The 27,119-nt window shown below is 36.7% G+C and overlaps 1 protein-coding gene across 2 annotated transcripts in view; it reads right to left on the bottom strand.

The window, feature by feature from the left end:
- adamts3 (ADAM metallopeptidase with thrombospondin type 1 motif, 3) overlaps positions 1–27,119 on the bottom strand; it is a 157,264-nt gene that overhangs the window by 115,314 nt on the left and 14,831 nt on the right. For both annotated transcript variants that reach the window (XM_032578401.1, XM_032578402.1), the window contains exon 4: positions 4,345–4,501. In XM_032578401.1, coding sequence (XP_032434292.1) covers positions 4,345–4,501 — 157 coding nt within the window. The remainder of the gene's footprint in view (positions 1–4,344; positions 4,502–27,119) is intronic.

The following is a 27,119-nucleotide window of genomic DNA, read 5'->3' as shown; positions in this document are numbered from 1 at the left end:
CTAGTAAAGCAAGTAAGTGGCTGCATTTATATTTCCTTGATTTATGACAGAGAAACCTGCATAATGCAAACGTCATCTGTCCCTGCATATGAAGATCGTACTGTGGATAAGAGAATGAATGAGTGACAGTAATCCTCTGATTCAAAAGTTTTCAACCAAACACACTCCTGGACAAAATTGGTGCCCTTTGCTAAATGAAAGAAAAACCTACAGTGGTCACAGAAATAACTTGAATCTGACAATAAAATAAAAATTGTATGAAAACGAACAGATAAAAGTCAGACAACCAAAACCATAAATGAAATGGATTGTGTAAACAGAACTGCCCTTCAAAAATGTTCATTATCAGAATGGAAATGATCAAACTCATCTTAATTGATTAATTGTTTATAACCACAAGAACATTTGTTCTGAACAAATTAGCAAGGTATACCTTATGAATCTGAACATATTTTAACAAAATCCCAACGAATAGTGTGTCATCCAACTAATCAAATTAAAAAATATCTAATTTCAGAAATATGACTCCAGTTCTGGGTCCATATCAGGCATTAAGGAGATGCTTCCACTAAAATTCATCACATCTGGGCTTCCAACAGAAACAATGAGATACCATAAACACAATTAAATTGATCGTTTATCCTGGTTTTGTTGAGCCAATGTTTTGGAGGTATATTGAAGAAACTTTAGCTGCTTTTTCAGGAAACGGTTCTGCTTGTGCGAACTGGAAGCGCTCTGCTGCCGAGTGGCCCAGCAGCTTCAGCCTGACCCTCAAGCCTCACAACAGGAAGTGAAGATGCCAAAACAAACACAGCATCCTGACCACACACAAGGCTCAGCATCCAGAACGATTGTAAGAAACAGAATCTGCTAGCTTCCCGATATGCTCTACAGCTGAAAAAAGAACAATTTACTCAAAATAAAGCCCCACTAAAAATTAAACTATCTATATCAGCGAATTGGAGAAAACAGGTTATTGTGAACACTAGCTGTGTTTCCACTTATCATATAATTGCACAAATTCCAATTACGAAAACAAATTAGCTTCTCAGTTTTTAAAAGATGTCATGTTTTTCTATACAAAGTTTTGTGCTAGTATCAGGTGGTTTTTCTGCTGCATCAAAATTATTATTATTATTTTGAAAATCTTTTCTGCACATAAACGACCGGTGCTGCATGTTTTTTAATGACTTATCACATGAACAAACTTATTTATACATGTGATTTTAGTTTATTTCTTATGTAATGGGAATACAACAATTGCAAAATTGTGTTTTTTCAATGATAGCAGAATATCAACTACGCTTTCTGAACATTTGTAATAGAAGCTCAGCTGCTGTTGCTAAGCAAAGAAGACTAATAGTGCAGCATCTCTACTGCTAACTGCTAAAAATATCTTTGCCTATACTCACGTAAAGATATCTGTTCATTATATTTGTTTCCATTCATCCACCTTTGGGCTGTGGTGGATTAAATATGTTTTCTTGAGGTCCGTTTGTGTGTTTAGCTTCAGGATCACAGCAGCAGATGATAAGGAAAAGGATGAATTACAGGTCTGGTGTCACGGCCAACAGGAGAGCCATAAAATCAATTCAACAATCCTCCGACAGAAACTGAGCTGGTGAAAGGTAAGAAATCCAATCAACACTAAACATCCCAGGAGGGAGCAGGGGAAAGAATCCCACAGCCATGGCGGCGGTGCCTTACGGTCATAATCTCCCACAGCATCAATCACACACCACGTTAACCCTTTAATCTACTGTTCCTCCATTTTCACTTAGAAGGAAGCGTACGCTGTTTGGGTTTTGAACATGTTTTCCTTCGTTTGCCTCCATTCATTTCCCAGAGGCAGGTTAAGAAAAGTGATCGATCAGGCAGTGATAAATAATGGGGCTGAGCTTCTGTGTGCTGCAACAGCATGTTAGCTTCATATTGTTAAAAAGAAGCTAAAAACAGGCTAACATGAAACACACAGCGAGTTGCTAATGATGCAGAGCATTATTGGCAGCATTAGTCTGTAAGAGAAAGATTTGCTAAATTATTTACTTTGTACACAACTTCCCTAAATAAGGATTTCTGTTGTTTCACATCAGACTAACCAAATATTGGTTAGCATGTGGCTAATTAAAAGGCTAGTTTGAACAGACTCATATGAAAATTAGTTTTCTCAAAAGCAGAAATTGCGTATCAGATTTTTAATGCTAACAGAATCATTTTGAGTCTTAAAAAGAAACGTAAACTGAGGACTTCATGTTAGGTGTATGCCTTTTCAAATAAAGTCCAATAAAAAAAATAAATAAATGAAGAACATTGGTTGGTTTAGTTTAATTATTGCAAGTTTCCATAAAATTGGACATTGACTGTAGCAGATAATCTTTCTCTCATTATTACTTTATGTTGTTGTAATTTCTGCCTGCCTCAACCTAAGATGACTGAAAACTTAGAGATAAATAAACCTGCCATTAATTTACAGTTCATTTGTTGGTGTAGGGCAAAATGAAAAATATAATTTTGGACGCACAAATTGAAGGAAATAGTAATCAGGACAAACAGTTCTGCCAGCAGATAGTTTGCTGAAAAAAACATTTCATGGAAGTGAAGAAAATCAAACATTAAGACTAAGAATGCCTGCAATTCTGTATTCATGATTACTGAACACATATTTACTCACATCCTGCATGTCATAACATCGTAATAACCAGTTTATTGGTTCTGTATATGAATGAAGATGGAGGTGGACGCTGGGCAGCATGGAGTCACATTAACAGATGGACAATGCAGCAGGTTGGTGAGAGACAGAGTCAACTCTGTGTTGGATATTCGTCTTACTGAACACCATCAAAATTACCAGAAATAATACCTTTTAACTATTTTTCTAACTTCCTGTATCATTTGCTGTGCTACAGTTCCATTCCTTGGTTGCGCATTATCGGGATTCGTGAGTTTAGATTTAGTTTTAGTTGTATTTGCCCCGCAAACAAAAAGCATGATTGCTATTTTTTTCTTCAACTGCAAACAAAGAGAAAGCTGTATCATTTTGCCACCACCAGGGGTCGCTACAGCCTGAGTATCAACTGATCGAGTTTTTCTGATCTGAAAAACTGTGCTTTTCCCAATACGTTGATACTGCATACATAACTGTGATCATGGGTGATACGAAGTTCAAGTTTTTATCAATATTTTGTTGTATTTATTGTAATAACAATAAAAGTGATGATAAAGGTAAATGAATGGCCGTGACTATAAGTTACAATGCTGTTCTTATTGTTATAATCAAAGCTACAAAGTTCAGTTCATTTTATGGCCAATCTATCAACACAAAGTAGTGAAAAACTAAAGCAGAAGAATGTGATACGTGAATTTGATGTTTTTTACAATTTGAAAACAACTTTTTGTGGTAGGTTTCTGCCAATTCTACAAAGTCAAAGACTGAAGTTTTTTTTCCATTATTCATCTGAACAGCAATCTTCCAGAGTTTCCAAATCAAATTGGATTAATCTCTGGACTTTGACTGGACCGTGCTAACAGATAAAAATGCTTTTATTTAATCCACTCCACTGTAACCCAATCTAACAAGTTTTCTTCCATAAACGATTAGTATTTAACCCTGTTCACCCTTTATTCCGCGCAGATCATTTCCCTTTTCATTTTCATAAAAAAAAACCGGCCCGCAGCATCATACTGCCTCCACCATATTCTGCCATAGAAACAATGGTGGGTCTGTCATACATCTAGGGCTGGACAATAAATCAATAACAATAGATATCACAACAGACACATGATCAATATCAACAGATAATACGTCTGATTGATAAAATGTTCAATAATTTTGCTGAACTCCGATCCAGAACCGCACAGCATTCTGGGAAATGAAGGCAGAGGAAAGACTTTAGCTGCTCAAACTCTCATGGCCAGCAAGGTTGGATATATCAACTAACTAACTCACTCTTTGGTTACCTAGCAACTCACTCGTTCTTTGGTTACCTAGCAACTCACTCGCTCTTTGGTTACCTAGCAACTCACTCGCTCTTTGGTTACCTAGCAACAACCTGTTGAGTAACTTGCACAGCAGCAGTTTCAGGTTTTGCCTTCATCTTTCATAACTGCTTAAAAATAAAAAACAGAAAAGATCAGGCAACCAGTTTGGCAGCATTTCAGATATTTAAGACAAAAAACTAATCAATAATTATCAATGTTGACTGACATGAAATGCTTATGTCATGATATGTTTTCCATCCCAATAAAACCATGGATGTTTGAGGTTGCAAAGTTTGTGTAACCCAGAAGCACCAGTTGATGTCAGTCTATCCTGTAAGCAGTGTTTTTCGTCAGTCGCCCTCCTACCTTGCAGCTGGTAATCCAGCGAGTTGTCAGAGGGGGCCTGCAGCAGCGCCGACCGGCGGTACACCACATGGACCCGGCCCTGGTCCTCCATCTCCTGAGTGCCTTTCTCCAGCGGCTCGATAAAATACTCATCCGAGTCGGTTCGGATCATCCCAGCCTGGAACAGAACGGGTCGCTATGAGTGAGCAGAACCACAAAGACGCGGTTCTGAGGGAAAAAAAATCAAGCTTCAACGTCTTTCTGTTATTTACTGTAATCAAACATTAATGTCCGGATATTTCAGGTTTTTCTCAATTATTATGAGAAACTGCATGACTGGTTCACAATTCACAATCTGTTTTTTATATTGTTAACTATGAATCTACACTAGGGATGACACAAATAATCATGATTAATCGATTACTGAGATAATTGTCAGCTAATTTTTGTCATTAAGTAATCGTTAACTGAAGTACAAACTCAAAAAAAGAGGCCATTTGGTGAAAAAAACAACATATTTAGAGCAGTAATTAAGCCAAAACTATTAAAAGTACCATTTGCATTTAGGATAAACCCACCTTTGTCTGCGAATATGTTTGGATAGTTTTAGCTTCACCTGGTTCAAATTTACAAAAGAAATGCTGTGTTAAGACGTTTTAGGCAAGAAAATGCTTATTTTATTAAATAACAAAGAAATTGAAATATTTATTTGCATATTTTAATGTAGTTCTGTTATTAAGAAAAGATTGTAAAATCTGTAGAGTGCACCATTTTTTTTATATTAATTGCTAAATGAACTGATTAGTTGCAGCCCTAATCTACACACAACAAAATGTCTAACAAAACACCGCCCCAGTTGAATATGAATAAAATATAGGAGAGTGAAAAAGCAGATGTGCTGATGCAATATTCAACGGTTTATCCACAGAAGAATCTGTTTCCAGTGTGAAAACATCTCTGCGACACCGTCAGACGTTTTTATTGGTTTTTCAGCATTTTTCCATCTGTCTGTAATTATCGCCTTGTTACCCAACAACCGCTGGTGGAGATCAGAAACCTGAGCGTCATTAGAGGCACAGTGGAGCAAACATGCTCAGCGATGGCTACCTGCAGCCTGCAGATTTCCTGCAATAAGAAACCAGCCATGTTTCTTATTTAGAGCGGAAATATGAGGGGCCTGCTTTTAAGTGAAATAATGTACAAACTGGATGTGGGACTCATTAAATCTAAATGATGTGGTGGAGCCAATGTCATGTCTGCAGGCGATCCTGAAACATCAGGCGTCTGTTAAAACAGCCTTGGTGACTGCTTTCAGCAAAATGCTAATGATAACAACACAGCGCCGCACACAGGCAGGGACTGCTGGGGAAGATGTGGAAAGAATCTTTAAGTTATTAATGTTTTATTGCAATAACGTAATCTCACTCTGAAATTTGAGACTCTAGTCCTTAATGCGGTCATCCTGGGTGTGATTCCCTATGATTCCACATGCCTCATTCACTCAGCTCCTTCAAACTAGCCAGCAGCAATTAGCAAAGATCTGGTGGAACTACAAGACTCTGACTCCATCAGTAGATGGCGTAGAGAAGCACTGTTGTGATGGTGAAAGACTTTTTACACATTTATATCAACACTTATAGTAACTGTTGACCCACATATTTATTTCCTCCAGCAAATTCTGGGGATTTAAAGGGGCGGTATTATGTGTTTTCAAGACACATGGTGCCATTTTATAGCACAATCAAGTAACTTTGTCACCCTCAGCTGTTATAAAAACCCTATACAGTATATATCAAACATGATTTAAAATAAATTTGACTTTGTAATTTAGGGCAGGGGTGTCAAACTCCAGTCCTCAAGGGCCGGTGTCCTACAGTTTTTATAAGTGCCACAGGTACAAAACACTGGAATGAAATGGCTTAATTACCTCCTCCTTGTGTAGATCAGTTCTCCAGAGCCTTGCTATTGACCTAATCATTCCATTCAGGTGTGGTGCAGCAAAGGCACATCTAAAAGTTGCAGGACACCGGCCCTTGAGGACTGGAGTTTGACACCTGTGATTTAGGGCCTTGAAATTGGGCCTCTGTCTCTTTAAGAAACTCCAGCTCCTTCTGAAATACCTCCTTGAGGAAGTCATCCCAACATGGCTCCTCTATTGACCTATAGCAACATTATTACCAGAGTTTCACTGAGAAGTAGCTAATATAATAAGCTCAGCTGATGTTCCACCGGGTGTTTGCTAATTGCTGCTGGCTAGTCTGAAGGAGCTGAGCGGGGGAAGAGCTGCATCTCAAAGGTAGGTAGAGTTAGGTCCAAATAGGTGTTTTTCACAGCAGAAAGGTTGCCATGGAGATTAAAGGATTTCTCAAACATGCATGAAAGAATCAAAGCAACACTCCAGGTATGTTTATGATGATGGAATAACATTATAACATGATGGAAAGCTAAAAATGTCGATTTTAGGGCATGCCGTGGTGGCGTAGGGGTTAGCGCGACCCGTATTTGGAGGCCTTGAGTCCTCGACGCGGCCGTCGCGGGTTCGACTCCCGGACCTGACGACATTTGCCGCATGTCATGCTGCTAACTACTAATAACGAACTACTTCCGGATCTTTTATTTTGAAAATCCTAAACCGGATTTTACCGGTTACGTCTTGCGCGTCAAAATGGAGCCAATTGAACGAGTAACAAAACAACATAGGAGTACTGGACATAGGAGTATTTGGCCCCATAATGCCTGCTTGGTGACTTCTTTCTCCATTCTTTTGTCTAAACCCATTTGGGGTTTTACAAGTCGCCGACAGAATGAAGTGACTTTTACCTCCTTCGGTCCCTGATCTGCAGAGCCTCATCTTCTCCTCCCTCTACAGGAGAGCCGGCTGAGCCAGTTTATGTTTGTGTTCACTTTAACACGCAATGTTTGTGGCAGACGCTCCCAGGTCACATTAATAAAACAACTAAATGTGTGTGTGTGTGTGTGTGTGTGTGCCAGCCCTGCAGGACCATGTGTCTTCTGACAAAAAGCAGGTGTGCATGCCAAAATCTCTTCCATACTTAATGATGTTTCACTTATCATGTATGAAAGTGGATCATTTTAGCTGTCCGTCTGTCACTTGGCTTCACTCCTTATGAGGGAAACTCCTTGGAGCTCAAATTAAAGGAATTTTGGTCTAATTTCCATGTGATTAATCATCCTTACAGCTTTCTGAAAAATCCTGAAGTCGATGTGCTTCCTTTAACTGCCAGTAGAAACTCCCACATGTTGCCATTTGTTGCCATTACATCTAGTTCTGCACAAAATATATACATTAATGAGCAGAATTAATGTTTTCAGAAAACTTTGTTGTAATTCAGCAATGTCAAACTCTTTATTTAAAACACTATGTTTATATACTTACAAAAATGCCTTGTTTGTGAGTATAAACTTTGCAAAAAAAACTAATTTGGATTTTAAAAAAAGAAGTTTGAACTGATCTCACGTCAGGTGTCAAACTCCACTCCTCGAGCTTCAGTGTTCTGCTGCGTTTCCATTACAAATGTTTGCAAAACTTTGTTGATATTCCACTAATCTTGAAAAAACAAATTTGCAATTCCAGTAATTCCCTTTTTAAAAAACAAAAAGGGAATTAAAATCATATGTGTATAAGCTTGCTCATTAAAAAAACAAGCCACACCATCATCCTCCAACCACTTCCTTCTTTTTTGTCATTTCTGTCAGTAGTAACATCCTGTTGTTGATTATGTGACTTATATGATGCGAAAAAAAAGTTTTTCTATTGCAGTTTTGCAAAATACAGCCGATAGACAACCTCATCGCATCGCAAGGTGTCTGGCATCAATTAACTCACTCACTCTTTGGTTGCCTAGCAACTCATTCTTTAAATCAATAATTATAAATATCCGCAATTTTTGATATCAAAATGCTGGTTTTGGCTGGTTTTTCAGCCCTAACTCATCATAGTATTTTCTAAGAAAATGTAAATAGAAACATTCATTTAAAAAGAAAAAAAATAGATTCAAATGATTTTGGATTTGACTGTAAATATGATAAAGTCTTCTTTTGTAGTTCTGTAGTTGACAGAACAGGCATTCTTCTCACCCTCCTACCTGCTAGGTCAAAGTTCAACATCCTACCAAGCTTTTTTAACGCTATTTATTTCAGTCAGTAAAACATTTTAACCCTGACCAACTTTTGTCCAACTGCATTCCAAATGTATTTTAAAGTGTGCCATATTCAAAGCTTAAAGTCAACAAGTCGTCCATAACTCGTTTGTCTGAGTTTGTAGTTTTGACTGGAAATCCAACAAGTTGCTATAAAGCCAATTTAAACCCAATGAGGGCTTCAAAGCTAATTTAGCCACATAAAGTCATGCAGCACTTTATCTTGTTGACTCTATTCAGTATGCAAATTTAGGAATCTGTTCATGCTCCAAAGACATGAATATTTAAATCCAGAGAACTGATTTAATACCTGTGTTATTGTATTCTGCAGCAGAGCGCCGGAACTGTCATGTCAGAGAAAAGGCAAGGACAGACGTATAACACAGAAGTGCTGCTGTGCATTGTAAGAAACACAGCAACAGCAACAACGTTGCGTTCAACGAATTGCCAGGTGTAGTAATGACAACATAAACCAATTATTATTGTTGAATGAGTTTACTCTGCTTGCAGTCTTATGGAAATGTGTGTGCAGAAGGCGTTTCCATCTCAGCATTATGTCTGCCTTTATCTCCTGCCTGCAGACTCATGTCGTCTCCAGGATTTCTGTGTGTCAGCAGCACAATCACACCAAAACGCAGCTAAACTCACAATGAACTTATTTCAAATTCTTTACAACCACCAGCATTGAGACGCGAGGAAACCAAATGATCCTCTGTAAATCACTCCACCACCTCCGATTCACCCGTTTACTTCCACTCATCTGCCTCCTCATCAATTATTAACAAGCAACAATTTATTCTGAAAGACTCAAACAGGACGGCCTTGGATGTCACCGAAACGCTTTAAAGATCCTTCAAACAAAAGTCCACTGAGATTCTCTGACACGTTGGGCTTCATCAAACATGAACTGTAACTCATACACTCTGATTCATAAAAAACAAAAAAAACCCACCAACCTTTACCCAAAGAGGCCTACTAACAAACTCCTACTGGGATGAATCTGTAACTCTGTCCGTCACACAAATGGCAAAAACTTCAGATTCAGTGCAGTCATGTCCTCTCAAAGCTGCAGTATTTAATTTTAAAAAATATATATTTTTGTACATATTTGTTGAAACAGTAACTATGTCATGACCGTTTAATATGAGACAGATAATCTATGAAAAAACTGAGCTTCTTTGACTTCTCCCAGTGCTCCCAGTACTAACTACAACAACCAATCAGAGCCAGGAGGTGGGTCTTAGTGCTGTCAATCATGCCCTTTGCTCTGTGCTATGCTGCCTGTCATAAATGCTGCACACAGATAAACAGTGGAAAAACAGTTTTTCTGTAATGGTGAGTTTTTCCATGTCATTAGCATATTTAGTAGCGCGTTCATAAGGTTGATTGACATCAATAAGACCCACCTCCTCGCTCTGATTGGTTGTTTTTGGTGCTTTTTTTCAGACAGTAATAGCAGTTCAGGGAAAAGATGGAGGAGATTGGTCTTTTCACAGATTATTTGTCTCACATTACATTTTTACATATACATGTTTACATATTGCAGCTTTCACAGCTGAAAATGTCATTCTGTAACAAACGTAGCAGACACTATTCATATTGATGAAGGCTTAGCCTTACGCCCAATAAAGGACTGCTTCAGAAAATTAAAGCTCTTTGCTATTTCAAACAAACTGTAAATGTTGGCTGAAAATGTTCTTTAAAAAAAACGTAAGTATTTTATTTTAACATAAGTATTAGAAAGGCAGAAGAAACCAAATCAATACAGAAAAGCCTGATTTACTGGCCATGAACGTGAAAGCAATGTTCATCTCTTCGCACAGAGGAGATGAAAAAAAAAGAACATATCAATTTTTCATCATTTCATTTATGTTTTATAAATCCTCAACTTCACAACTTCGAGTCGAGAGCAGCCGCCAACTGATGCACAGCAAGAACATGAAACCTACAGCTAAACTTCAACATTTAAAAACATTAGCTCTCATAAAGAGGCTTTTGAAAGTATCACTGCATTGACATTTTCCCCCTTTTATCTTGAATTTTAACAAAAAAAAACTTCAACAGATTTTTTTGTTGGGATTTTAGCAATAATTGTGAAGTGACAATAATATGTGATTTTAATAAATATAAATCTTATTTGGTAAACAGTCTACAAAAAATGCTAAATCTTACCACGTATTTTGGTCGATAAATAAAATAATCATTAGTTAACCAACCTAGAACAAGAGAAGTTTGGTCTGATTTAATTTGGTGTATGTAAACTTCTGCTTTAAACTGCATTTAGTTTTTATTTTAGCCCTTTTAATTTTCCATATTCGTCTCTACTCTTTGGAAATTGGTGAATATTGGTGTGAATTACAAATAAACTGAATTTATAGGCCCTCTTCCAGTTATTCTGACGACTCAAAGCAACTTATGGATTCAATAAAAGGCCGGAAATCCATAATGAACGTCGTTTGAGAAATGCCATGTCTGCTGAGTTGCTGCTGAAATATTCATTCAAAAGAAAGAATATCACGTTTGTTCATCAACGTTCAATCTAAGGTCAAGAGATTCATTATTACATCACAGGTATTTTATCTCAGCGTTATTAAATAAACAGGACTCAATGTTATTTTGCACTGCATAGAGAAAAAATCTAATTTACTGATAACTGGATTTTTGGGTGATATTAATGTACATGGAGCTAAAAAAAATCTGTAAAATACAGAAGGAAACAGATCTGAGAAAGAAAATGTAATTTAATATGATGAATTATCTCCAAAGGAAGAAGATGCAGCAACATAAAAACATAAACTGTTCCCATCTCATACGGATGAAAGTGGTTTAAAGCTGTGATATTATCATCACAACTGAATTAAACAAGCAGTGAAATACATCATCATCCACAACCTGATCCTGCTGCCTGCAGGTTAAGTGTGTTAAAAGTTTCAAACTAAACAAATTTATTTTTATTTTTCAGGGTCATATTGGAACAGTCAATCATTTTAATGTAATTTATGTAAAATTTATGACAGAATCAGTGACTTCTGACTCCAAATCAGCTAAAATCTGTTTCTCTGACATAAAAATAAAACGTGTAAAGAAACCATCTGCTTCACGGTCACATGTTGGAGCTTTTAACTGGATCAAACAGAAAAAAGAGCTAATTTAGCTTTCAAAAAGAAAAATTAGGTGTAAAATTTAATCAAAAATCCATCCCAAGTTCAGGGTTGTTCCTGCTGCTGGGAAGCAAAACTAATTAATGCTGATATTTTAAGATATAACATCCGTGACAACTAGAAATATCACAATAGTTTTTATTAAAACGAAGTATTTGTCTCAAAATGTGCTGCCTACTTTCTGTAAGCGTGTGACTTCCAATAATATACTGAATATTATTCAATATTTCAGTGCATATTGTTATAAACCACAATTTTAAAGGTGCTGTATTTATGTTTGATGCTCTTATTTTGTAGGAGGAAAGGAAGTAGGTTGTTAATTGCCATCTTCTATTGACAGAATGGCCCAAAAGTTTAAAATAAAATAAACTTCAATCACTTTCGAAACAGTATGACAGAGTATTAGGGTCAAGCTAAGAAAATAAAAAATAAAACTACATAAATGTAGTCATGGAATTATAAGAATAAATAAATGATAATATGAGAATTAAGTCATACTAAAACAGTTTGTTTGACTGAAGATACTGCTAGCATACTAACAGTTTAATTTCAATATTTCTTTACTCTGTTTCTGGAAGCATATTGGAGAGAAAAAAGTAGGTTTAGTTTCCTTTAAAAAAAGCTCTTCATTTGTAAACTCAGAGCAAAATATATCACTACATTCTTATAATTTTAGTGCAGTAGGTTTAAAATATTTTAGGTGTCTTCCCTTTGGCAGCCAGAGGCGACAATCGCAGGTGTTTGACAGAAGCTCTGGTAGTTGGTCCTCACACACAACTGTTAAAAATAGGGATCAAGAGTCCTGTGTTCCAACCGTTTAATATCCCCAACATGAGCCCAGCCAAGCAGACAGCAGCCGGCTGCCAAGGAAAACATATGGGATTCAGCTGAACGGCTCCAGTTTTCAGAAAACAGCCTCTTTCAGTCTAAACTTCTTAAGGAGGTCGTTATGAGCGCGCTTTAGCTGAAAAAGAGGGGGGGCGCCATGTTGAAAAAGGTCTGGATTCATGCAGGACACTGCCACCTTTCACCCCTGGTGTTGTTCAAAGGCGTGTTTGCTTTCAAAAATGTAAGGGAACCTTCGTCATTACCTGCATTTTCATCCTAAAGTTCCCTTTAAAGGGACTTTATGGGGTGAAAACACACAAGCTGGACTCTTACCATTTCCACACTGACTTTTAAAAGTCTTCAATCTGCACAAGAATTGATACTCAACTGACTTTTTCATATTTTATCACACTTTAGCCACAAACGTCAATGCAATATAATGTTTACACAGAGTGGTAATTAATTGTGATATGAAAAAGAAAATAAAACTATGAATGATTGTTGTATTCAGGCATAAGGAAACGTAGACGTACGGCACCATATCTGAACATTTCTGGTTAACATTTATTTATATTCTCAGCATCAAGAACCTTTACTGGCTCACATTTAAAAAAAAGAAAAGAAAAAAAACAGAAAATGGCCACACAAAAAAGAAAAAGAGAAAAAATAAAAATTATGAGAATAAAGTAATAAAATGACAGAAATAAATTCAAAATAATATCAAAATAAAATTGTACTTTTCTGACTTTATTTTTGTTTTGACTGTTCTCGTCATTTTATTTATTTTCTTAGTGTGACCCTAATCCTCCATCGTATGAAAGAGCTTGTATAAAATTTCTGCCATTCTTGAAATGTGATCCACAGACCGTTCCAACCAAAAATTTCAGTCTGTAGATTGAAAACGTGACTATTTTACAAAATTTGATACAATAATACATCCTTTATATTTTTGTGAGCTTATCACAAAAATCTCACAAAACAAAATTGATGCCAAGGCAAAAACAATCACAGGTCAAAATGTCCATATTATCAGCTCCTTTATGCAAATGTTTCAGTATGGAGGACCAAAACTGCCATGACTAAAAAAAAGAAAAAGCAGAAAAATATATCTCTCGTTTTTCTTTTTTTTAATTCATGCATTACAGTAATATTTTCTAATAAGCTGCTAAGCTTCAGCTACTGAAACTGCTGGCCAAGTAGTGTGAAGCTAACCAACCAATCGGTAGAAGCTGAAGCCTAAAGAAGCCCCTCCCCCCTCATTTGCATGATGATTCAGAAATGCACAAGGAAAATTAAAAAGAAGAGATGAGGAAAGGTTATAAGAACAAATGTGTAAGAAAAAGGAAAAGCAAAATATAAGTAATCATTTGTGCTTTAATTTGTAATTATGTCAGTTTTGGTCCTCCATATTTAAGTTCAGTTTTTGATAAATTGGTTAAAGCCTGGAGCGGATTAAGGTAAAAAAGGAATAATTTATTAAACAATGAGCTAATTTATTTCAGCTGTGTCTTGTTGTCAAACAGAGAGAACATTTACAGAGAGATCTGAGGAGTCAGACTAAAATAAAACTTCAGGCTGGTGAATGCTCTCGGTGTCTGAAACAACAACAGAAAGTGTGGGCTTCTCTCAGGTTTCTGCAGGTCGTGATTAAAAATGTTTGAACAGACAAATATCAATAAAAGCATCCAGGCAGCACACACACACTCAGAGCTCAGCGCTCTGGAGGAACAGCCTGGCTCTGCAAACCTCAAACCGTAAACCCAAACAGCTCCGGGGTCAAACCTCTGCAACAAGAACGGCCAAGTCAACAAGAAACATTGACAACTGTTAGTGAATAAAACCTTTGAGCTGCTTCAGCTCGCTGCAAAGAGGAACTGGCTCACTTTCTTCTTCTAATCAAATAGGATATTTTCTTTATTTTTTCCCCTTGGTCTGCTGCAGCTCCAGTTATGTCAGGATGGGTGTACGTCAAAAAGGCTTTCTTATGTCTGTGAGGCCAAAAGTTTAGGCCAGTGAACACACGGCTCTCAGCTAAACAGCAGCGAATCTTCTTTGCTCATTTTGTCTCTCCTCATGAAGCTCAGCCTGCTGAAGCTTCCCTCTGAGGAAAGTGGAACTGCAGGTACCGGAACGCTCTTATTCTGAAAGGATTCTGACTGACGCTTCACTCATCAGGCCCAGAGAGTGTTTACACTCACACACAGACACCATGAGCACCGCCGCCTCTGGCTGACACAGAGGATTATGCAACTTGACACACATTAGTAGGTGGCCAGGTTTCACAGAGCGGCGGACAGAGAGGAGGGAAAATCACGAGTCAGACGTCCAGTAAAGGCCGCTGTCAGGTCAGCTCTGATGTTTCATCTGATATTTAGCCGCCCTGCTGATTAGAGATAAAGTGAGATAAAGTTTGAGAAACGTTTCTCAAACTTCTCCAGGATTAGGATCACTTAACAAAAACTCACAGGCCAGCTAACGTCATCCAGGACAACATCTTAACCCTTCATGCACTGCAGTGGACAGCTACTGTATCTATCAGACATTTTTTCTTATGTTTCATGTGAATTTGTATGTTATAAATGCACACGGACCACTGAAGTGGACAATAGTGCATCATACACTACACTAACAACTGCTGGCCATCCACTGAAAGTGCAAGAACATTTTTGTTAAATCTAATATGGCAGACAGACGAAAAGGCAACTCAGAAATATCCAGTCCCTCCTTCTATTGTCGAGGTAAAAAACATACTGTGACATCAAGTAACCCCTAAAGATTAATACTACCCATGTAATTTCCAAATAACAACTCTGTATTTGCAGAAAATTGCAACTGATTACCTTGAAAAAAAGTCCTAGAATTTTTTTTCCCTAACTTTGTTTTATGCCTCAAGAAAATCATAAACAAAAAAATCCTGACATAAAGGATCTTAGATTATGCATGAAATGGTTAATCTAAATACAACCTGAAATGAAAATATTAATCTCTTAACTCAGAAAAAAACATTTTATTCAGAAATTGTATTGTCTTCTGCTCGCCTGATTGTTTCACGGTCATAAATGTTCCAGAAGGGGCTGCAAGATACTTTAACTTTTTCTCTTATCCTTTATTTTTATGCAAACTTATTCAGAACCTAAACAGTTATTTACCTGGGTAAGAAGAAATAATACAAATGGTAAAAATACCATCCAGATTCAAAATTAAAAGTAAAATATCATCTGCATAAATGGACACTTTTTGGTCAATATTTCCGAAACATGCTCACAACTTTCACTGTCCTGTGTAGTAAGGAAATGTTTTACTATTTGCGTATTATTATAATTCAAAAGCGCTGTTAGACACTGAGAATCTGAAAGTTGTGGATGAGCCTCAGGTCTCCTTCCTGTACAACGTGACTGGAAAACCTCCAGAGATATTCACCATGAGGAATCCAGATCCGATGACTTAACCTCCTCCGCTGACTCACTTCATGTCAGGGAACAGCAGCTCTATTTAAAGCTCTGACAGGCGGGAAACACATGGAGGAGGCTCAATTCAGCTGCTTGAGCAAAGAGTTATTCACACATCTGAAGACCCTGAAGCTTAAAACACAGATGGACGTGTAAATCAGCAGCTTTGTCTTCAGGATCAGTTGTGTTTACGTCTCAACAGACAGATAAGCGCCTCATCTTCCTGTCTCCAGCTCCTTCTCCAATCCCAGCTGAAACATTTGGTCCGCCTTAAACGGACCAGAGTTCCAGGTGTGGACCAAACAACTGGACCCAGACCCACTTTTTCAGCTGATCTCGATCCACACAAACTCTGGTACGGTTCACTTCTGGTGTGAACACAGACCGGTCCGAACCGAACCGACTACAGGAAATATACGTGATTTTGGACTTTATCAGCCACCGTTGTCGGCCATTTTCAATCAAGTTTCCATCAGTTAAGTTTATTTATGCAGCACATTTCAACAACAAGGCAGTTCAAAGTGTTTTACATCATAAAAACACAAAAATACAAAGTCAACAACTGAGAAAAGCAGTAAATATTACACAACAGAATAATGGTCAGTTATTTATAAAGGTTCCACAGCAACTCTAACCAGGAGGGTTTATAGGAACTCAGTGTTTCAGCTGTTTTGTAGTTTTTTAGAAGTTTGCTCCAGATTTGTGGTGCATAGAAGCTGAATGGTGACAAAATGAACCAACGCTACTGCTGCATGTACTGATTGGTCTGAAATTGGAAATTGAAATGAGTTTTGTCTTATTTCAAGTGTATTAAGATATTTGCAGTAGAAACTACTTGGTAAGAGTTTGTGGTTTTGCAGTGTGGAACATCTACTCTTGAATGTTTTGATTTATTATGTTCGGTAAGATCGTTAATAGGTTCAAGCACAAATGTGCATTAAATTTTTTTTGATTTTTCATAGGAAAATAACGTGAAGTTTGATTCATCCTAATTTATCTTGTCCATTTTACAGACAGTGGGGCAGGGGTAAGTCTTCAACACTTTGTCTCAATATGCAAAAACTTATGGACAGATATAAACGGCCGGTATAAGGGGCTGAATACTGAAGTCGCTCAACTCCAATTATGTTGAATCGGTTCAGAGCTGCCAAACTCCTCTGACATGTATGGATTCTTTCCTTTTGTCTCCAGAGGAAAACCCCGGCTCTACAGGTTCTCTGGTTCGCCTGCTCCCTTCTCTGGATCCCAGTAGGAATGTTCCCTCCACACCAGCGCCGCGCCTCGGGTTTCTCCTTTTCGCTAATTGGCTGCTGTTACACACCGATTCAAGCCGTGAGGATTTAAAATGTCACAAAGGACAGCGGTGATTCATTCCCAGGTAAGTTGGCAATTTAAGATGTGAAGCCTCATGACGGCCAATTATGTTTTCCTGCTTCACCGTTATTCACCAGGTCTGCTTTGTGTAAGAAGCGACTCTACTTTTTGTTGGAAATCAGTTTCTCATGTCGATATGCAGCATGTAACTTTAATTAAAAATATGTTTTTTTTTACATATTTGTTAAAATTTTCACCATGTTGTGACAGCAAATGTGTGAAAAGATACATTTCCTCCAACTCTTCCCTGAGCTACTATTGCCATCTGAAGAAATGTGGGGAGAGGATCGCTGCTTTCACAGAGGGGTAGTTTCACTTTAAGTTGTAGATTTGCATGTTTTTCCTTGTAAGCTAGTATCAGCTTTTCTTTTCTACTTAGAAATGTGTTAGCTATGGACCTGTTGCAGTGTGATGTCATGCGTGCAAGATCCCCCATCTCCCTGCTAGACGGCAGCAAGCTGCTCGCTAATGATGACTAGCATTAGTTTTAACTGTTAAGTTATCAACATAATGCGCTAAATCTTAAATATTTGCCTGATATGTAACAGAAAAAAGACGCTGTGCTTTGCTACTAATTGTCAACACTACAACAACTAGATAACAAGGTCAGGAAAAGAAAAAAAATATTGAGGGAGAGGAAAGTTATGTTATGCTAGCTTGACTTTGAAAACTTAACATGTAGATGTGATGTGGAATTCTGTGTGTTTTGGTTCAGTTAAAAATTAAATAAAAGGCGACCTAAACACCAACGCTGACAGATCATCAGTAGAGCAGGTGTTTAAATTAGCTCATCTTCCACAGCAGTGTAAGCTTAGCTAATAGCAGCAGATGCTAATCTACCACTGCGAACGCTTATTAATAATTGAAAAATAAACGGCAAACGTAAAAACATGAGACTGTAATGGACTGAATGTTCTGTTCTTTGTGTGGGAAATGTTTGAGTGTTTTCTGGTGTTGAATCCTGACTGTAGCCAGTTGCTATGGCAACGAGTGTGTGTAGTGTAGCTGACACAGAGAGCAAGAAAAAAGTGGTTTGGAGTTGTTCTTCAACGATTCTTCTGCTTTAATTTTCCCTTTGTTGTGGCGCACTGCACTAAATTAATAATACCTTCATCTCCAGGTTTCATTTAGCTAACGGAGTTGTTCAACTGCGGCAGAGCAGCTATGGAAGGCAAGTAAAGAATAGTCATTTTGTCCTCCAGCGTTGTGTCCATGCACAAAATGTACAGATGTGAACAGTAACATGCAACGGCTCTGTATCAGTCTGGCATTCCCTGAACATGGTTCCCTGTTTGGAAAAAAAATGGAGAAAAGTAAAGTGAAACTCTGTTAACCCCATTTCTCCCTGAGCGTAAGGACAGCGTCCTCGGAGGCTCCTGCCTGAACCGTCCATCAGCCTGTCTGTCAGAAACAAAGGGCACGCTGTGAGCCTTTCACACCTTAAGCCAAACTGTCACTTCTACTGCCCATTTCTCCACGGCTCAGTGTCTCTATGCAGATCCCCGCCTGACCCTCACCACTTCACAGCTTTAAATAATCTCAGGAGATCTCTTCACACCTCAACGAATAATTTCTCTACATTCACAAAGACAGAGCGCCTCTTCTTGCAACTTGCTGCAGATTTTCAACCATAAAGTTTGTTGTAACCCGAGTTATAACAGTTCTGGGCTTTTCATTATAGCTTCGTTTTATTTCATTGTGATTTTTTGTTTGTCTAATTCATTTGGTTGTGTTAGGTTTTAGAGTGTGTTTGCTAATTATTAATAGTTAAGTACTGTTTAGTTTTAGTTTTTATTAGCTAGAGTACTAGTTTTAATTTTCTCTCGATTAGGTAATGAATACTCAACAGAAGATAGCATTTTAAAAAAATAGATTCAAATTGTTGAACAACCAAATAACTCTGGTGTTTTCTCATAAACTTTTGGTGTCGCCATTTTGTGGACTAAAGTAAGTGCCGTAATTTGCAAACAGCTCTGTGGAAAAAAAAAAACATATATATTTTAACATCAGTTCAAAAGGCTAAAAAATAGAGTCAGAAACACAAAAAACAAAGAATATTATGTCTACAGTCTCAGTATGTTTTAGTTTCATAAACACACAACATGGTTCCGGTCAGTTACAGTTTTTCCCATTGATTAACGTTTTTATTTATTTCAGTTAACGAAAATATTTTCTTGGTTTCAGTTTGTTATTACATTAGATTTGGTTAAATATAAAGTTGTAACACTTTAAAAAACTAAACTGAAAATATAAATATCTTCCAAATGAATTCAATAAACTTTTAATTAATTATTATGCAATCCATACCTCCTCTAAATCATGTCAAACTCCAGTCCCGAGTTGTTTTCTCTGCAGCTTTTAGGCACGTCTATTTTTAACACATCTTAGTGAAATAATTAGCTCATCAGCAGGAGCCTCTAAGGCCCAACTAACTGATGAGGAGACAATTCAACCGTTTGATTCATCCAAGAGTTTCAGAACACCAACCCCTTACAGACTGACCAGAATGGTCAAAGAGCGGCTTTTCACGCCAATACTAGTTTGCTAGCAGCGGTAGCGCTTTAATTGGAAACATTTAGCGCACTTAGTTTCTCCTAAATGACCTTTTATTCATTTTTTGGATGCTTTGTAAGCTTTCAGTTTGATAAAGTTCAACATTTGTGTTGAAGTTTTGGTTATTCTCCGTTTGTGTTAGCCGTTTCTATTCATGCTCTTATTTTGAAGTGGAAGAAGACTGTTTATTCTGTTTCCTCTCCTCACATTCTCCCTTTTTTAACCCATAAACTTAACTTATAACAAGAAACACATCAGACCAAAATAAAAGACAGGAGAGAAACACATATAATCATGTCTATGGGCATTACCAAGATATAATTTGAATGTCTTTTGGATTTAAAGCTGATTTAAGGACTCGAGTAACACTAACTTACAGTACATATAGTAACATACTGAATATAAGAAAATCTGGAAATTAGGTTTGTGTTTCAGATATTTGGGGGAGTGAATAAATTATTTAGTATTTATGGTACATATTACAGATCTGCATCATTCATGTCACGTTTTTGCATTCCAAATAAAACAGCCGCATTTAGTAAAGTAATTTACTGTACAATCGTTTATTATATGGGTTAATGAAAATATTTTCTTGGTTTCAATATGTAATGCCAGTAATGGTTAAAAAGATGCTCTGACTATAAATGAAATGATGTTTAAAGTCATTTCCGCTCTCTGTGTTTCATTCTCACGTAAAGTGTCAGGAGGATTTCAGAAGTAGATTTCTCCTACAAGCATTTACTAGATTAGAAAAATCCCAAAATAACAACAGGAAGTTCAGCTTAAGATCTTTTATATGCCTTTGATGGCCAAGAAACAAATTAAGTCTGAATGTTTACTCATTGCTCATGTTCTGTATTTAACTCCGAAGACTCCTCTCAAAGCCACTTCAGAAGCAGATCAGTTATTTCTGCCAGCGATTACTCTCACACTCCTCCAGTCCAAAAATATATCAGACATGAGAAGCTTCCTCTCTTCGCCTTTCAGGGTAATGACTTCACAATAAAATACCAGAACTATGTGACCCATTGGACTATATGAGAGCAGAAAACCTTCAGGGGTGGCATGGAAGGGGGAGAAAGACGGGAATCGTAAAGTTTAAAGGAACTTTTGAAATGCTGAGGTCGGCTTTAGGCATTTAATGGAATCATTTTTCTGCTGGATTGTGTGATCATGTAAAAACAATAAAAACTAATTTTGTTCTTTGTGTTTTTCTGACAGTTTCCGTACAAACCAGATGTTTCTCTAGACCCAAACTGTCACCAACAAACAAACACAAATTCATTGACTTCATTTATACAAAACAGGAAAAAACTTTGATTTCAGAAATCCTTCAGCGTTAAACACTTTTAGAAGTTTAAACTTCAAAAAGTTTGACACAGACACATTTTGGATCTTTATGGTGTTCCCTATAAATGTAAACTAGTGTTCCTGACCAGGCCTGTTTTACTGGATGATAAATTGTCCCAGAAATTATTGAAATAAACGATAGTTATTCTGACACCATTTTTGACTAAAATAATAAAAATAATGCCTTATGTATAAGGTTTTAAAAAAACTTTAATTTCTAATGAGCATTTAACACTGGAACTGGAAAACATTTTAAATATCCAAAATGTGAAAAAAACAACAACCAATAATTAAAATGGATTCTTAAGTCTTTTTGACCAAAATTGCATTAAACAAATAATCAGTTTTGACAGGAAAAACAGGCAAAAGATTCAGATAATGCAAACTAACTACTTCGTAATGAGTGTGGGATGTTTGCAGCATTTCTTAAAATGTTGACTTTTCAACGATATTAAAGCAAAGCGTCTCCTTAATGTCTGTTGTCAAAATGATAATTATTGAGGTTATTTTAATTTATGATGCCATTAATACATGTTTTAGATGCAACTTCACTCTTACGTCTAACGTCACTGCATGTTTAGTCACATCTTAAGTCCAGGCTGTGTTTCCCTCTGGGCCTAAACATGAAATAATAAAGCAGATTTTATTTGACATAAAGTCCAGTAACATCTTTGATCGTGTGATTTTTGATGCTCTCGCTTGCTGAATAGTGCAGGTTCATTAGGATCAAGGGTGTGAAATTCAGAACGTTCTGCAGAACTAACATGGGATGTTGCTTTTTCCTTCACACTCTCATCTTGTTCTACGTTTCTACAGAAGTAAGAAACATAGGACCTAGGAAATTAATCAGGAAGTAGGTGGGACTGTCAGGTTTAATTAATATTGGTTAATCTGGGGATCACATTATGTTTTCTACAGAGATAAATGCATCTTTATCTGGTTCTTATTTAACTCAAAACATCCATCCAAGTACATCCAGCTGATTCATACATTTGTAGAATGAATGCACTTAATGAATACAAAAGAAATTTCATTTTTTAGAATTTATTGTACCAATCACTGATTGATTTCTATCAAGGGAAACTTGGCAAATTCTGATTTCTGGAAAACTGCCAGTTTTTCTAAATAAAACCATAATTTGGATTTTATTGTGGTATTATCACTTTGTGCATGTTTATTTTCCATTAAATGAATTTCTGCAAAAGTGGCCCATTTTATGCAGTCAAAAAGGAATAATCCGGAGTTTAACTCTAACGTTTTAAAACAAAAGGTTTCTGCTAGAAACGGCACATTAATCTGTGAACTCTGGAGATTCACGGATGCTTACAGGAAGTTGTTTTCCCCCTCCGGTCTCTACCTTTCTAGCCTTCTGTTTTGGTTCATCCTCAGTGATCACTGTCCTCTGAGCTGCAGGAAAGCTCTGAAAACAAACCGCACACGATCTGCTCATTGCTGAACAGCAGAACCAGAACCGCAGAGGAGATAAAAGAGGCCTGCAGAGGGTCAGAATGATTCCTCCAGCAAAAATGTAAGGAGGTTTCCAAAAAGCATCAGATCGCCTCAAACGTAATTCATCATGTAGTTTCCAAACTGCCTGATGCAAATCCAAACCGTTTAGATGATAAAGTCAGGCTGCAACACGCTTCGAATCTGTAAATATGTGATCCAATCTGGCATGATGTCTGATAATTAAACTTGGCTGATCATCATTTCACAAATGATCTTTTGCAGTAAAATATAAAAGTTCAGTTTCTTCTTTCAATCTATAAAAACTTCTAGAAAAGTGCAAAACAGCTGAAACACTGAGCGACTGTAAGGACTGTCACAATATCAAACTTCCTGGACAATAAATTGCCCCAGTAGTTCCCACGATAGACGATGATGTTTTTATTTTGAGACCATTTTCAGGTAACATAATGGTAACAATGGGATAAAAATGTGAGAACACATTCTCTAAGATAAATAAACGTTAAATTTTAATGAACATTTAACTGTGGAACTGGAAAACATTTGAAATATGACAATAAATAAGCAAAACAACAGAAACAACAAATAAGATCAATTATAAAGTCTCTGTAAATAAAGTTATCCCTGGTTGAGACCAAAACACCAGACTGAAGACTTTTGTCATCCAGGTTTTGGTAGAAAGAGAGAAAAGAGAAAAATGATTAAAATTATAAAAACGTAAACTATGGAGCTCGTTTTAAATTATTACATGAGTAACCAGTTAAATCCAAAATCTTTCCTGCTTAGTAAATCAATGCACCTCATAAACACAGAACGCTTTATGTTGGTTATGCTGCAGCAGTTGTTGCCATGCTTACATGGACTCTGTTAGTAAATGTAAAAGATGCATTCAGGGAAAATTACACATCAGTAGAAAACCCTTTAAAGAATATTTGTATAATATATGATATTTTAGTTGTATTTGTTTATTAAAGTTTTGTACTCAATTCCTCTTATACAAGTTTGAGACAGACATTCACTTCCAGCGGTAAAGACAGGAAGTAAAGTGATATTGCTCAGACGACCTATTGTTTTATTTTAAAGCTTCAACTAGCAGCTAAAAGCCAAAACACTTTCAGAGCTTCCAAAAGTTAGAAAAATGGGATTAAATAGGTTAATTGATTTGATTGCCTAGTGACTGCTTATCTTTTAAATTTCACTTGAGAAATGCAGGCAAACAACGTTTTCATGAAGTGAGCATTATTACTCTACAAATGAACCGTTTTGATTTACCTGCCTTTATGATCATAACGGAATCACTTCTGCTGCACACAAAACAACTAAAGCAGATAGAAAATTTAAAAGCGTCAGATGTTTTATGTTGTTTAAAAGAACAGCTGAAGGCCGACTCCCACACCGACCAGAGAGGGAGGTCAGCCACGCTGCTGGAGCATCTGCCTCATCAGCATTTAGCAGCCAGGCCGCCTGCTTGTTGCAGTAAAGACTTCCAGACTGCAGACTGGCTATAATTAAGAAACAGTAAAACCCACACCTACTGTGGGCCAGAGCTGCCACTTGAGATCAAAGCCACCAGCTTTTTCATCAGAAACCCCTGATTTGGTGACTGTTTGATGTTAGCAGTGCTGCACTGCTGCGAACTAAAGGAAGGAGCGGCGTTCACGTTCCGCATCAAAGCAAATGTACAAATTATACAGCAGTAATAGAAAGGTACGTTACAAATTGTTCTTCCTAAAAGTCGCCTCAAAGGCTTTAGGACAGGAAATGTGATGGAATCCAAAAATAAAGAAACATTAAAATTTTCACATTTGGTCTACTCTGCATCCAGAACCAGAACTGAAGACTAGGGGTGCACCGATTTATCGGCCAGCCAATTTATTGGAGCCGATTTCCTTAAGCTGATCTTATCTCAAAAATCAACCACTGTCTCCAACCACTGTTAGCGAGAGGTTTAATAAACCAGCCCACCAGGTCATGTCTGCACATTTACGGGTAACTATAGTCATCCAACTCAGATATTTTCTTGCTATATTTAGCAAAATTTCAGACAAAAAAAATTTGGTATTGGCCAAAAGCGAAGTCGGCCTGTCAGGCTTCTGAAACATCGGGAATCAGAGATCGACCAGAAAACTGCAATCAGTGCACTCCTAGAGAAGACTCGACAAAATTCAGCTTCTATGCTCCACAAATCTGGAACAAGTTTCAGAAAAACTGCAAAACAGCTGAAACACTGACTTCCTGTAAATCAAGGGTAAAATCCCCTCTGTGCAGAGCTGCTTTTTAACCACAATAAATGCAACATTGACCAACATATTTGACATATTTTGATGATTTTGATACTCAATTGTTTTTCAATTGTTGACTATATATTGTTTTTATGAGTTTTTATTTGTGTTTTTATGGTGTAAAGCCCTCTGACCTGCCTTACTGCTGAAATGTGCTATAGAAATAAATTAGATTGATTGATTATGAAGGCATGTCTTACAAAATATTTTTTATTAAAGTCATCTAACGAGGGTATTTCCAGACACATTTTCCTTTTTTTGCTCCAATAACTGATATTCATCTCTTTGTTCGCGTGTCATTTAAATACATACATAGTTTCATATTTAGACTTTCTAGTCACTTGATGTAAAATATTCTTCCCATTTGTTTCTTGGATTTCAACTGAATCTGTTCTGAGACTCAATTTTAGGTTGTAGAAAAACAAAACAAGAAGGGATTAATAAAATATTTTTAAAAACTTCTTTAAGACGTGTAAAATAATTCAGGATTGACCAATAAAGATTGTTTTGGATTTTTAACTGCAAATAGGAGGCTAAAGAAAAAAATTGCATGTAAATTCTGGCGTTGCTAGCTAGCAGCAGCATGATGCAACATTTTCTTCAAGTGCTAAGAAAATTATATAATTTGTCACAATTTTTTACTTAATACCCAAAATGTTAACATAATAATTTAGGGATTTCTTCAATGTTTGTTAGCTTAGCCTTACGGACTCAAGGTAAAAGGAAGCCTTCCTGCAGATCAGAAATATTGTTTGCTTTTGTGTCCTGAGCAATTCCTTGTTCTCATTATGCTAATTTGTAAAGCTGTGCCTTATAAATTTTGTTTTATTACACAAATTTCCTAATTAAATACTTATTTACTGTGATCTCCAGGACCTGATTTACTTACCAAAGCAACATTTCAGCTCCTACAGTAGAGGCTAACGATATGCTGCTAAAAAATGTGATGCTATTTAACTTTAACTTGCTCTTGTGCAAAGTACTTTAACAAAGAACTGTTGTTCTCTCAGTTTATAGAGCTTTTTTTCCACCACATGATGAGTCTGTAGAACAAAGCAGCCTCTGGCCAGAAGATTGATTTATTGTAGGTGTTGGACTTTTACTGAAGACTTTCTGAATATAATAAAACACCACGGGTGATAAATATTACTAAATTTGAATCAATTACACAAAGTGGCAAGACTGCTTCTCTGGGAAGTTATTTTCATATCCAATCATTTCTACTGGCAGTGAAACGACCTGGTGCTACAGTTTCCAGATTTTCCAGCTAAATCTTGTAAAGTTTGATTCAGTGTGAGATGAGACAGAGTTTTGATGGCTTTTGATTTAATCACAAGAATATCTTGACAACAGCATTCAAAAAACAAAAACTTTTAACACCTTTAGAACTCAATCTCCAGAAGAAACAAAACAGAAAATATAAGTGAAGTATATAATGAAGTTTAGTATATAGTGAAGTCTAACTTATAAACTGTTTCCTAAAGCTCAGATCAAATAAAAATGGTCATCCCAGAAAGGTGAAAAAAAAAAACTTGTTTTTTAATGTCACACTTTTGTTTTTAGCTCTACAAATCAAAAACTTGCAGGTGGATCCATTGTTCTTTACGCCTGTCCTCATTTTACTGAATTTCAAGTTTAAATTGCAAAATTAGTTCCAATAAAACACAATAATTATTTCCTAATGACTGTAAACATGAATAAAGTTTTATGGTTAGCCCTAAGAAAATCCGTCAATAACGACCAAAGCTAAAATAATCCCAATGTTCCACATCGTTCAGCATCTTAATGAACGATTTTCATCTGTTTTTTCTGCTTCTGTTGCTTTTGTAAGAAATTTGAATTAGCAATTAGCTCCACATGCTGGGAAAAACCTCTAACCCCTTTTCACATTTATTCTGTTTTTGCTTTTTTTTTAAATCAGGAACGTACTTCAGATCAAACCAATAAAATAGTATTTCATTTTTGAGGGTAAAAAATCAGTTCACAATGAAAGGAGATGTTATACTGGCTGCTGTGTCCACGTGTTTTTTCATCTACTTCGTTTCAGCTCTTGCCATAGCAACAGCTGTGCAGAAAGCAGCTGAAACACCCCTTGATAAATTTTACTGCATTCAAAGCAACGCAAGTTTATGAAGCAAAATAATTTTTTCTTTAGGTTTTCGCTGTGCGGGA

This window comes from Xiphophorus hellerii, chromosome 12, assembly GCF_003331165.1.
Source record: "Xiphophorus hellerii strain 12219 chromosome 12, Xiphophorus_hellerii-4.1, whole genome shotgun sequence".
Taxonomy (NCBI): Eukaryota; Metazoa; Chordata; class Actinopteri; order Cyprinodontiformes; family Poeciliidae; genus Xiphophorus; species Xiphophorus hellerii.
The sequence above is the reverse complement of the archived record's forward strand: the minus strand, read 5'-3'. Positions and strand labels throughout refer to the sequence as shown.